This window comes from Pan troglodytes, chromosome 10, assembly GCF_028858775.2.
Source record: "Pan troglodytes isolate AG18354 chromosome 10, NHGRI_mPanTro3-v2.0_pri, whole genome shotgun sequence".
Classification (NCBI taxonomy): domain Eukaryota; kingdom Metazoa; phylum Chordata; class Mammalia; order Primates; family Hominidae; genus Pan; species Pan troglodytes.
In genome coordinates, this window is record NC_072408.2 from 30,739,618 (window position 1) to 30,753,475 (window position 13,858).

The window sequence follows — 13,858 nt, forward strand, 5'->3', positions numbered from 1 at the left end:
AATATTGATAATCACGCTCACAGAAGTAAAATATTTAGCCATTGTGGTTTTCATAATAAAATTAAAATATTAAGCTTATGATACAGGTGCATATAAAATTTTGGACTTTCATGCCTCACTTATTTAAATTCTTAAAATCACATTTTTAAAAACTACAGTGGTTCTAATTTAAGAACCCACTGATGCATGCTATATTAGTTCTGTTTATTTAGCCATTGTTAAGTAGAACTTTCTTTCTTTTTAACTACAATAAATTGGTAACTTAATTATGCTAACGTTGTTCATTTTCATTTTTTCCTAAAGGAATGACCACATGTGGAATGAAAAGCATTTTCATTATCCTTTAACAAGATGAATGTCCTGTTTTGTGTGATTTGGGGCAGTTTCTTACTCAGACTGCCAGCCTCTTATGAACATTATGATTTGCAGATGTGTAGTGTGCATTAAAGAACAAGAAGATATGAAATATTAGTGACAATTATACACTGGGCAAGGAAACTGGACAATGTTCCAAGGGTTGTAAGGATTGTGGAAATGAATGTTACTCAAAGTAGAGTGGTGATTTATAACCAATTTCCGTCTTCAAATTAGGGCCCAAGTAAAAGAAAATGAAATTTAGCAAAGCATGATGGTGTATCATTTCCTGCAGCAGAAACACCCAGTTGGCCCTGTGCCTTCACTATGTACAGTACAACAAGCAGAAACCTGAGGGAAGCCCACAGGCTCGAAGGGCTACTGGCTGGCTCTTTGTCACCAAATGCAGCAGGTTGAATGCAGACATCACTGTGATATCTTCACCAACAAAACGAGAAGCAAAGAACAGGGGCAAGAGCTGAGTAGGAGAAAAAACAAAAACAAAAATCAAATTAAAACATCACAAATATTAAACACATTCAATGCACAACTGATGGTTACAGTTTTATCTGGAACTGAACACATGTACATACTGCTAATAAATTTCAAACGCCTATTTTTCAGCCCGTGAGCTTACTTTCAATCTAGCTTTATTTGTACCTTAGAGGTAAAATACACACTACATGATAGCAGTGCAATCTGTGAACACAGTTTACAAGAGGTTGAGAAAAGAGAGGAAGTTTAAAAACAGTTGAAAGGAATTCACATTTACTGAGTTCATACCATGTGACAGGAACTGTCTGGAGCCTAATATACACGTTGTATCATTTAATTCTTACAATAAACCAAGGAGGTAGGTTTTATGCCCCAATACATATGTGAAGAAACTGTGACTCAAAAGTCCAAGGGCACAAAGCAAATAACCAGTGGAAAAAGGACTAGAAAACCCTGTTATACTGACTGCAAAGCCATGTTCTTTCCTTACACCATGCTGCCTTCTTCCAGCAATTATTGGCAAATCTCCCTCCCTGGAGAAGACTATAAAATAATAGGATTAAGAGACATATTTTGTTAGAATTTCATTTTATAAAATAGAGACCCAGAAAACCTAAGGACAATTAAGGGACTTCACTTTCAAAACAGCGTTAAGTTCGAATAAAGCATGGCAAATATGAATTTTCATTTAATTATATGATTTATAATTTCTAGGTCAATCCTGTGAATAATATTCATGATTTAGTAATTTAAAAAGTGTAAAAATGTTTTTTAATGTCTTTGGAAATGAATTATGTGGAAGAATCTAAAAATTGTGTAGATATTAAACTTTAGAGAAAAGTTCAATTCTTAGGATTTTCTTAAAAGTTTTGTACAATATTTCAATTGGTAAAGATTAACTTTAAATGCAAATGGAAAATACTAGATTAATAAACTTCATATATGTTGTTTCAAATTAGCATTTTAAGTGACTTTAACCATTAAATGTCCAAAAATTAATATAAAATTAATGTCTTGTTCATTTCCTGACCACTTCCCCTGCTTCCCGCCCCAAAAAAAGTCTGTTCCGGACTCTTCTGACCTCCTTGAAGAACAAACATATAATAAACAGTAATATATTTTACTAAATCACTCTGGAGTATATCTGACAGAAATCTGCTTGTATTAACATGCCTGAACTCTGACTTCCCCAAACTAAACTCACTACAAGACTAAAACATTTTTGTGTTACTAACTGCAGACAAAGAGGAGGGAAAAGGAAGGTAAGTATCACAATGCACAGCCTGAAAGAACCATTAAACATAAATAAACATGTCATTTTCACGAGTGACTGCAGAGCAGGGAAAAGAGAGCATTCCTTTGGAGCAGACTACTGACTAATAAAAGATCAAAGGTCTATACCTCACAACACTATAAATAAAAATGTATTTTTTCCCTGTGACCCTTCTCTGTGAGGAATAAAGCACACACAGTAAATGTAATTACTTAGCAAAGCTGCAGTCTCACTGTGCTTCCACAGCTGACCATAAAACGTCTTCCTATTCTGTTTCATCAACTCCTGTACCAGGCAGCCTGGGCGCCTACCAACCACGGTGGCCATCTGGCTTATGTCAAAGCCAGCGCACAGGAAGAGAGGCAGTGATGTCACTCTGCAGGTCAGGGAAAGAACAAAGATGCATTCTACAATTAAAAGCTGAGGGCCACAAATACCGGGAGCCCTCCAGCATGATATGACTGTGTGATTTAATATTCTGTTGCCTGTATTTCTACCCAAATAGCCAGGGCTCCATCTAGTGGCAAATTAGTTTTGCCCAGCTTTTTGAAAATAGAAGACCCAGAAAGTACATACAACATTAGCACCAACAAAGTGGGGCAACTAAAATGACTACTTTTAGAGCAGTCTAGTCTTTCTATACTGAAGAATGCAAAAAGCACAATTTGTCACACTGTTCTCCATTTTCTAATCCTGAAAGAATGCGTTTCATAGGTTAGGATTTGATATTATCCGAATTATTTTAATGCCTGCATGGATAGTAGAAAAGGATTGAAGTTTGCAAAATGCATGCAAAGTAGCATTACTCATAAACCACTCTGAAAATATGTAGCTGAGACATAAAGTGAAAAACAGTTCTAAAGAATGGATGTATGCATCTGGATGCCTTGGTTACACCAAACTAATACTCATACTTCCACAGAACAAAAGAATCATAGTTAATATGGATGGCTCTAACATGTATTTTTATACTGAAATGGTTTAACAAAATTATTTTAGCTCATGTTTTCCACCTAATTAATGTTTGCAGTAAATAAAATAAAACACTTTAACAAACAGATCTAAAATACATATATTTGCATGAAAGATGGGATATCACAATAGATGTGTGTGATCCATGAACACAGACTGTCTGGGTTTGAATGCTGGTCATGCCCATAGCCAATTCTGTGACCTTGGACAACTTGCTTACCCTCTCGGGGCCTCAGTTTCCTCACTTATAAGATAATGATTAAATAAGTTAATTGGTTAAAAGTGCTTGGTACAACTCCTGGGACATAGTATATGCTCAGGAAATGTTAGCTATTATTATTTAAATATGCCAAATATTTGCTAGTTTTAAATGCATTAATTAGAAAATTGTAACAGTACATTTATATCCACTCCTTCTTAGAGTTAACAAGCTATTCTCCAAAGAATCCTATTTAGGCCAGAAAACCACTACTTGATAGGTTTCCACAGTAAATTATTCTAATGAAAACAAACAACAGAGAAATCCTAAAGATAACAGTTGACTGTGCACACAGCATGTGCCATGCACTGCTCTAAGCATTTCACATTTATTAGCCCTTTTAATCCCCACAACCTCATGAGGTATATACTATCATTTTCCCCTTTTTAGACACAGAGACTGAGGCATAGGGAGGTTAAGTAAATGGCCTAAGGTCTTACACTTAGTAAGGGGCAGGGACCTTAAGTAATTGGGTAATCTGATTGATACATGTGAACTCAGGACATTCACCTCCAAAGCCAGTGCTCTTGACCACTACACAACTGGCAATGAAAAGCCTTATGATGCACCAACCAACTCTAAATACTCTGATTCCATGTTTCCCCACTAGGTAGTATGACGAACATGTAATAAGGAAACTTAATTCAAGAAGATTACTTGATGGCCAGACGAGGTGGCTCACACTGTAATCCCAGCATTCTGGGAGGCTGAGGTGGGCAGATTACTTGAGGTCAGGAGTTCCAGACCAACCTGACCAACACGGCGAAACTAAAAGTACAAAAACTAACCAGGCATGGTGGTGGGCGCCTGCAATCCCAGCTACTCAGGAGGCTGAGGCAGGAGAATCGCTTGAACCTGGGAGGCAGAGATTACAGTGACCTGAGATTGCGTACTGCACTCCAGCCTGGGCAACAGAGAAAGACCCTGTCTCAAAAAAAAAAAAAAAAAAAAAAGAAAAATAACAAAAAAGAAGAAGAAGATTACTTGAAGATTCTCTCCCTTGACATTCTCAGATTTCTAGACTTGATATTTCTAGTTCCACCACATGCAACTTCAACTGCTTTCACCTTCAACTTTTTCTTTAAATTCTTTGGAAATACCTTCACAATCTGTAAAGCTAACTCTACGTTAATCTACCAAAACTTCAAAATGTTGACAATGTACTTTTGAGGACCAAACAAACTAACAGCTACTTCCACTCTCAGATCACCTAAATTGAAGTTTCAATTTGGCAGCTTTCACCCGTTTGTATTCCCTGAACTGTCTGAGTGAAGGCCATTGCCAGAAACAATCCTAGTCCTGAAAGCAAAAGCTTAGCATTAAACACCCTGTAGAAATCAGCATTGAGCAAGGATCACCAGAAAATCCATAATTCTCCAAGTTTATTCTCAACTTCCTCACTTTCGCATTGCCTTTTATTCAATTAACTACATGGATGAATGACATTTACAGATAATCCATCCACCTCGGCCTCCCAAAGTGCTAGGATTACAGGCGTGAGCCACCATACCCAACCTAATCAACATGTTATTTTTTAAAAGCCAGACAAGATGTCTCATGAATCTTCCTAATCTCCCAAAATATCTGGTAGATAATTTTGAAAATAGTGGGCATTTAAAAATACTGACTGCACAATACCTAATGAGCAGTATCACATTATGTGTTAAGAACAGAATTAGATTCCATAATTGTCTATAATTTCCTACTTAAAACATTTTGATGATTCCCCCTTGTATATCAAAGGGTTCTCCAAACCATGTTCTGAGAAACATAATATAGCTGCTCCTTCCACAAGTTTAGCAGTCAAATAGTCATGGAAATGCTAACCAATATAAAGGGTCTGAGAAGTCTTCAATAGATATGGCTGCTTAACTTCGTCTCAATTGGTGCCTCTGAAATGTTTCTCATCATACAAAACCCCTTTCTGTCCTATCACCCAGCCCCCAGAACACATTCTGACAAATCCTTCTGATAAAGCCCAAATTCCTAAACAAAGCATCTAAAGTATCTAAAGTTCTACACTCAGCTGCTGCTGAACTCTTCAGCCTTTTCCCTTGCCATACCTCTACAACCCACCGCACCCCACACTCCTGCCATACTAACATGGTGGTAATTTTTGTAATAGGTCAGCTGTTTCCTATTTTCACCTCCATGTCTTCGTTCCAGATCCTTACTATCTTTGCCACCACTTCCAACCTCCACCATTCCTAACGCCTCCAATTCTAGTCCCCAGTATAGCACCAAATATGCTATCACATCCCCTATAACAATTTTCAGGGCACTGATTTGCTTAGATCTCTCCCTCTTCTAGATTATAAACCCCTTAACGACAGTGACAGTGTCTTTCATCCCAGCATCCCAGTACCCGGCATTTATTTATTGAGTCATTCATTTATTGAGTGAAAGACTATGAAAATGACCGATTATATGTTCAGGATATGACTATATTGTTCAGGGTCATCATTTCCAATGCTTCTATCTCTGCCATCTCAACTGCTAATAATGCTTAAAGGTAATAATTTGAATTAAAATATATTATAAAATTATTAGTTCCTATGAAGAGGTGGGAAGTTGCAAATGTAACCTGACTTGAAATCCAAAAATAATTCAAATGCCCTATTTTGGTCAAAAATCTCTACTTCTTCATCTCCCCCGTGAATTCTAACATCCAAAAATTTGATTAAAGTTAATCTGCTAGGGTTTTGTTTTATCTTTTTTCCCTTTTACTTTTTTCCCTGTAGTTGGACACTAATCTTCCAAAAAGAGATGGTATAAAAAGGAATCTAGAGAACTCACAAAGCTGATAATTAGCTCCAGAATAAATGAGCTGATTGTACTAGTAGTTTTAAAGTGTCAAACCTAAAGGTCGAATCCCTTCCCAATAAATGCCAAAGGAATGTCTACATCAGTGGTTTTTCACAAGCTAGTAAAATGCTCCCCTCCACCACACCCAGAACTGTTGGAGCCAACAGTTTTGAGTTTTGTCAAATAATGACCAAAAAAAAGACTCAAAGCCCTAATCTCACCATAATATCCGAAAAGAAAGATTATGTTGACACCAAGAACTAAGAAAGCGATCTCAAGATAAAAAACATTCTTTTAAGTAGAATATATGTAGTTTTGTGGGGGAGAAGTTTCATTGTCGCTATTTTTTCATCTTATTATGAACAGAAGAAACTTCATCATGAGAACCACTAATCTAAGTGTCTACTATAAAGTTCTATAAAAAAATCTTTGTTCTTATCAACCCAGTGCCTAGCAGTTTATGCTCAACTGGCGTTTGTTGAGTGAATTGATCAACCATTTAGCTACTGCTTGAAATCCATAGCTCATTGGCTGGAATTTGGCATTCCTTTTGTTAAACAGAGATCCTTTTGTGATTGTATTTGTTTTAAGAAACAGAATCCTGGCTATTCAGAATGCTTACTCGATCTTTCAAGTGATTTTAAGAGGTAATTTTTTTTAACTTACTCAATTCACCTATATAAATTCCTACTACATGGAAAACAATGTATCAGGTGCTGATGAACATGAAAAGATGTAAGACATAGTCTGTGCTGTTAAAAAACATTAGCTTAAGTGGGAACATTAAGTGGGACATAAGCTAAATGAGTTAACAGGGGTAGAAATCAAGAATTACAGAATTTCACAGGAAAGAGAATTGCTTCCAGCTTTAGGAGAGGGAGTGGCAGGGACATATGGGAGTTTGGAACCAAAGAGAAGCTGTATGAAGGAAGACTTTTTATTTGTATTCTTTCATCTCTATTTCTTTACGGTTACCCATTCTCAAACTTTTGGATCTCAGGATTCCTTACACTCCCCAAAATTATCAAGGGCTCCAAATACCTTTTGTTTACATGATTATAAATATCAATATTTACTTATTAAAAATTACAGCTAAGAAACTTTTTAGATATTTGTTTACTCCATTAAAAATAAATAAAAAATAATTTACAAAATGACTATTCTTAAAATAGTAAAACTTTATTTTAACCTGAAAGCTTAAATAAATACATTTATAAAAATGACATTTATAGTGAAAATTAACTATATTACCCAAAATAAAAATATATGTATAATGGAAAGAGTTCTATATTTTTGCAAATCTCTTTTTATTATCTAGCTTAATAGAAAACAACTGAATCCTCATCTCTGCTCCTGCAATCAATGTGTTGTGATACGTTGTTTTGGTTGAAGTACATACGTGAAGAAAATCTAGACTCACACAAATAAGTAGCTGGAAAGGGGAGGAGTATTTTAATAACCTTTTCAGATAACTGTATGTTTTATTCTTTTGTTATCACGCCGAAGATCAACAAATGGTAGTCTGAAACCATATCAACGAAATTCTCATACTGTTACATTAAAACCCATTGGTCTATCTTGCGTTTTGAATGGACCTTCTAACCTTCCATGATTTTGTAACATCCTGCACTGTTCCTTTGGAAAACATTGGTTCACCGAGTTATACAGATCTTTCTTATGTTGAAACATTTCGTAACATGGTATCGAAAAACCATACTCATTAATATCATCACTGATTTCATCAGAAAAGTTTTTAAATATTGAGAAGCTGTCAAGCTCACAGTAGGAAATGCAAGTTTTCCAAAATTTCCATGTAGATTTTACCTGTTCTTACAACTTCAACCATCATTTCTTGATAGATGAATACAAATGTCTAGCACCAACTTTGATCCAAGCTCTAATGCTTTATCTTCTAACATCTACTAGATATCAACTTGCATTTGCACAGTATGTTATTATTTACAAGGCATTTTCGTATATGTTATGATAGTCTTATAACCTTATAATAAAGCCTTTAGTCTCCATATATATTATTTAATATTTGCATGTATACATCTATAATGAGATTAACGATAATCATTTTTGAGCACCTGTACTGTGTGTATGTGTATGTGTATGTGTGTGTCTGTGTGTGTGTATATATGTGTGTAACCTCATTTAATCCTCACATCAACCCTGAGCTAGGTACTCCTATAGGTAGTAGTCATTATTACTCTGTACACAGTATTTCTGGCTCTCCATTTTCCAGGCACGTGGTAGGAATGCACTTCCTGGCCCCCTTGTGGTTGGGTAGGAACATGTGGCTGGCTAGCTCTGGGCAATAAATTGTGAGCAGAAATGATTATGTGTATTGCTTCCAAGCCAGAGTACTTAACTGTTGGCGTGAGACCCTCCAGAGTTTTCTCTCCCTCTGCAGCAGGGACCAGCAGTGTTCTATAATTAGATGGTGGCTGCTCCATTAATCACAATTCTGGGATAAGGAGATACGGGGCAGAGCTCCCATCTGAACCACAGTGAACAAACAGTACAAAGAAGAACTAAACCTTCAGCATTTTAAGCCATTGGGATTTGGGGGCTATTTGTTCCAATTGAAACTGAAGCTTAGAGAATTACCTGCTTGAGGTTAAATGGCCAGTAAATTATGGAGCCAGAATTTGAACTAAACTTTATTTTAATCTCTTCTACTACATTCCAAACTCCTCAAGGGCAGGGGCCCTTGTGCCCCCAGATTGATGTCCTTGTTTTAGAAAACAACAGAGTCTGGAAGGATGAGAAGTCTAATGCCAAGGACAGTGAGACCACTTCCAAAAGTCTATAGTTTCTCTCTCATTAGTCATCCCTTCTATCCTAAATATCCCAAAGAGATTCTTAATTTAGTCAGAAGATACGGCTGCCCTCTCATATTCCAACATTAAAGGCCAGGAGACAGCTACTTGACTTTGATCACTCAGAGCTCATAAACTTGTCTCAACACCAAAAACTAAAGATTTTCCTCAGCTGCAAAAGTGACTGAGTAGCTTCTGGTCACAATAAAATGACGATGTGAAGATCTTATTTCCTGAAGCAATTGAAAGTTTATTGGACACTAAGCACATTCACTGTAGAAAGCTAGTGATCTAGCAAGTCAATGCCTAAATCCAGACCTTACAGATACAACGTTTGATTTTAAATCAATCAACAAATACAAGGAAAATCAATCCATTTGTCATGATGATAGAAAAATGTCTGTTTCTTTCAACAGCTGAGATCATGACCCTGGAACTAATGAGAAGGAACCACATTAATAGCTCACATTGTGACCTGGAAGTAATCGATGTGCACATAGTCATAACAATATAAGCTTTTAGAGACAACCTATGGACAAATATTTGACTGTGATTTCAGAACAGACTGTAAGCATTAGCAACTTCACACTGTGAAACAAAAACTGTATAGCAACAAAATGTAAAGAAGGCTGGAAAGAAAGGTGGAGGAAAGACTCAGGGTATCAGTGTCCTCCTCTTATAAAGTAGAGGGTTAGAAGACACCAACTAGACTGGAAAACGCTAACTGACCCCTAGAATCCATACTCCCTTCTTCTTATTAGTAATAGAACCCCCTGAAATTTTAACTGAACATACAGCCTCATTTCTCACCTTCCCTTGCAGCTAGATGTGAACATGATACTAAGTTGTGGAAAATGGAATGTAACTCAATGTCATGTATGATCTTTCAGGTCATCTCCTTTAAAGACAAAGTCACTTGCTTTGGATTTCCTCTTCCCTCCTGAGAAATGGCAGCAACTGCATCAGCACACTTGAACCCTGAGAAGGAAGGCACTTGATGAGGAAGACAAACCTAACAGGTCATGAGGCAGAGCTATTCACCAGCCCAACCTTGGACTAGTATATGAAAGGGAAACTTCTACTTTCTGTAAGTTGCTCCACTTGTAATCTCTTTGTCAGAGCAGCTTAGCCTGTTGTCTATTAAAGTCTAACAATGGTAAACAGAAAGGTGAAGAGACAGCAGATAAATACTTATATTCTGTAACTGGTTATTATCTGAAACTGATGCATCAATAAATAGCACTATGACTATATTAACCAAAATTATGAAAGTAACTACTAGAATAATGATTTTAAAACATGACTTCAGAGGAGTGAGACAGAAATAGAAAGAGGTGGAGTTGCAGGTAGTTTTTTTCACCTTAGTTCCCCTGTACCAAGAGCCATGTGCAGGTTTTTAATAAAAGTAAAGCTTATACATAAAAAAAGATCCAGTGCCTCAATGGGCCATTTTATCTAAAGAAAAAACCTGGTAATGCAAGCTGACTAAATCCTATGCCTGGGACTATAAACTACAGTATCTATATCACTAAAAGACTATTTTTAGTGAGCTAAATATAAGCCTTAAAAATATATATCCTTAAATCATATTTCATATATTTTAAGTCAGAACTTTGCCACCCATTCATGGAATAAAAAGTTTTAGCACTGGAAATTACAAGTAAATATCTGCTCTTGTATCTGAACTTTTGTATCCCTCCCCATAGAAAACAGAAAATTATTAAATAAAATTATAATGATGGCTTGCATCTGATATAGCAGACAAAAGAGAAGTTTTATGAAAATGGACTCCTTATATTCCACTAAAAGGTATATTTAATGACCTCTATCAACTATCCTTTGACATCATGTTGGGCTTAGGAGAGAGGAAAAGTCCTGAATGAGATCATAAAGTAGAAGAAATAAAATATTTTGCAAAATTTCTACTTTGTCCTATACTGTTTTTCTTCATGAATTTTAGGTGATTAAAAGATGTTTTTCAAAGAATCTGAGCATTCCATATCTACTTCAAACTGCTTATTATATCCCAAACTCAATTCATTTATTACTTTCTTTCTTCACTAATTATTCTGTCTGTATTTCTTTGTTAGAAAGTAGTCCCATCAGCAGGGTGTGGTGGCTCATGCCCATAATCCCAGCACTCTGGTAGGCCAAGGCAGGAGGATCGCTTGAGCTCAGGAGTTTGAGACCACTCTGGGCAACATGGTGAAACCCTGTTTCTACCAAAAATACAAAAATTAGCCAGTCGTGGTGGCATGCACCTGTGGTTCCAGCTACTCAGAACGCTGAGGCGGGAGGATTGCTTGAACCCAGGAGATCAAGGCTGCAGTGAGCCAAGATCGGGCCACTGCACTTCAGCCTGGGTGACAAAGTGAGGCCCTGACTCAAAAGAAAAAAAAAAAAGTAGACCCATTTATCCAGGCACTAAAATCTCAAACCTTGGAGTCACCACCAATTCCTTTCTACTGTAACCATTCATATCCAAACAATACTAAGTGCTGTCAATTTTATTTCCAAGATACTGCTCAAATACATCCCTTTCATCTCCCATCTACAATAAGTAATGGCCTCTTATTGGTCTTTCTGCCTCCAATCTAACTCCCCTCACATTCACCTTCCACACTACTGCAAAAGTGCTGTGTACTAGTTCTGACCATGCCATAAGCCTGCATAACACGCTTCTATGGCTCATTAGAACCTACAGGACAGGGGAAAGAAATCTAACCAATGTATCCTGGTATTCAAGACCCATCAGGTTCGTTTCTTTTCCTAAGTATAGAACCTCAATCCTCAACGCTCTCTGGTACACTATATGCTTCATGAACTTACTTGTCCCTTACTTTATTTCTACTACCTAACACGATGCCTAACCTTAGCAGGCATTCAGTAAATATTTGTCAAATAAATATAACGTTCTGATGATAGCCAACAATGTATAGTTTCCCATACAGTCTTGTCTACCCTCACCATATGACCCATATCCTCCATCTCATATGCAGAATGGACTCTATTTTAATTTTTATTTTTATTTTAAGTTCCGGGGCACATGTGCAGGATGTGCAGGTTTATTACACAGGTAAACATGTGCCATGGTGGTTTGCTGCACCTATCAATCCATCACCTAGGTATTAAGCCCAGCATGCATTAGCTGTTTTTCCTAATGCTCTCCCTCCCCTCACCCCACCCTCCAACAGGCCCCATTGTGTGTTGCCTCCCTCCCTGTGTCCATGTGTTCTCATTGTTCAGCCCCCACTTATAAGTGAGAACATGTGGTGTTTGGTTTTCTGTTCCTGCATTAGTTTGCTGAGGATAATGGCTTCCAGCTCCATCCATGTCCCTGCAAAGGACATAATCTTGTTCCTTTTTATGGCTGCATAGTATTCCATTATTTTTTAACCTTCAAACACAGTTTAGGTATTATCTCTTCTGGGCAGAATATTATTTACAAATCATTTATATTTATGATACATTTAGATATCATTTCTTTCACAGTTGTCCCCCACTTCCTTCTCCCTATCACTTCCATGAGAAAATTAATCAATTCTTCCTCCACACTACTTCCTACTTCAGGATCTCTATTATTGCAGTTTGAAGTTTAGGTTCATAAATCTGTTTCTCTTTTAAACTCCTTGAGAGTAGTCAGTGGTCTTTCACTTCTGTAAAATAAAGGCTCAATAAATGTTTTAGTATCACTGAACAAACGGCACTTCCTGTTTTCCTTCATCTTTGTGCGTAGTGTCCTAGTTCCCAGGGACTAGAGTATCCTGTATTGCTGTCTAGGCAGTGCAGTATACAGGAAAGAGTCCAAACTGGGTTCAAATCCTGACTCTATCACCTAACCAGCTGATATATTTTAAGCAATTTAGTTACTCTCTAAGATCCTCAGCTTCCTGTGGATCTCTATAGATCCTGTTTCCTCACTCGCATAATGTAGATCATAACATGTACTTCATTAAGTTTTGGAAGAGTTAAATGAGAGAATGTTTTTGAAAGCATCTAGCAGCATGCTCAGTGAGTTTTACTTCCCTTATGGAGATTGAAAAGTAAGAGGAAGTTTAAAAGAGAGAAAGAGAATGTATGTGTGGCTGTGGTGCATGCATGCATGCGTGTGAGTGTTGGAGGGTTTAATTAATTTATTTTTGCACAGGGAAAGAATGAGGTGATTGCCTAACAGACAACTCAACTAAGATTACTTTTTCCATTTCAACAATTATGTTTTAGCAACTGTCAGAGAAATCATTATATTTGACAAAAAAGAAATTTCAAATTTTGTGACCAACTATTTCAATGAATCATATAGAGTGATGTAACTTTGTGTATGCATGAAGAAAATACACTAATAAAATGAGTATTTGACAAAACAAACTGCTGGTCAACTCCAATGTGAATAGCACAATAGAAATTATAAAACATTTATTGCAATTCAACTAAAACTGCCAATATTGCTTACTCTCATTCAAAAATAAATCTGTTCTAGGGCTTATAACTAATTGTGCATTGTGACCCTGAGAATTATCTATGACATTACAGGTCTTGAATTCCTAGCAATAACCTTGTGACTGATATAATTTATCACCTGAATTTGTAGTAAATTCCTTTTTTCCTAGGTTCTTATTCTTATAGAATGCTAGCAACATTTTATATTCCATAATTAAAATATTATTTGCTTTTAGGTTATTCTATATAGGAATTTTACAGCCTCCCAATTATGCTTCTTTGTAATCCTCCTATCAATTAAATGTTGTTTTGCAAGGGAGAGTTAACATGTTATATAATAGTCTTTAATTTCCTCAGATAACAGAAGGGTTCAGGAAATAAACAGGCATACATCTTTCCCTACCAAAAAAAAAAGGGAGACATCAACTCAAAAATATA

The 13,858-nt window shown here is 36.5% G+C and overlaps 1 protein-coding gene across 12 annotated transcripts in view; it reads right to left on the bottom strand.

The window, feature by feature from the left end:
• Positions 1-13,858, bottom strand: part of MSRB3 (methionine sulfoxide reductase B3) — a 211,744-nt gene that overhangs the window by 180,861 nt on the left and 17,025 nt on the right. For 4 of the 12 annotated variants that reach the window (XM_016923089.4, XM_016923092.4, XM_063786394.1 and 1 more), the window contains exon 2: positions 706-832. The exons of 6 other annotated variants lie outside the window; for them this stretch is intronic. In XM_016923089.4, coding sequence (XP_016778578.3) covers positions 706-781 — 76 coding nt within the window. In that variant the 5' untranslated portion in view covers positions 782-832. Of the gene's footprint in view, positions 1-705; positions 833-2,334; positions 3,630-13,858 lie in introns of those variants that run through there. 2 more of the 12 variants (XM_016923093.4, XM_063786395.1) reach the window with 2 other exon arrangements.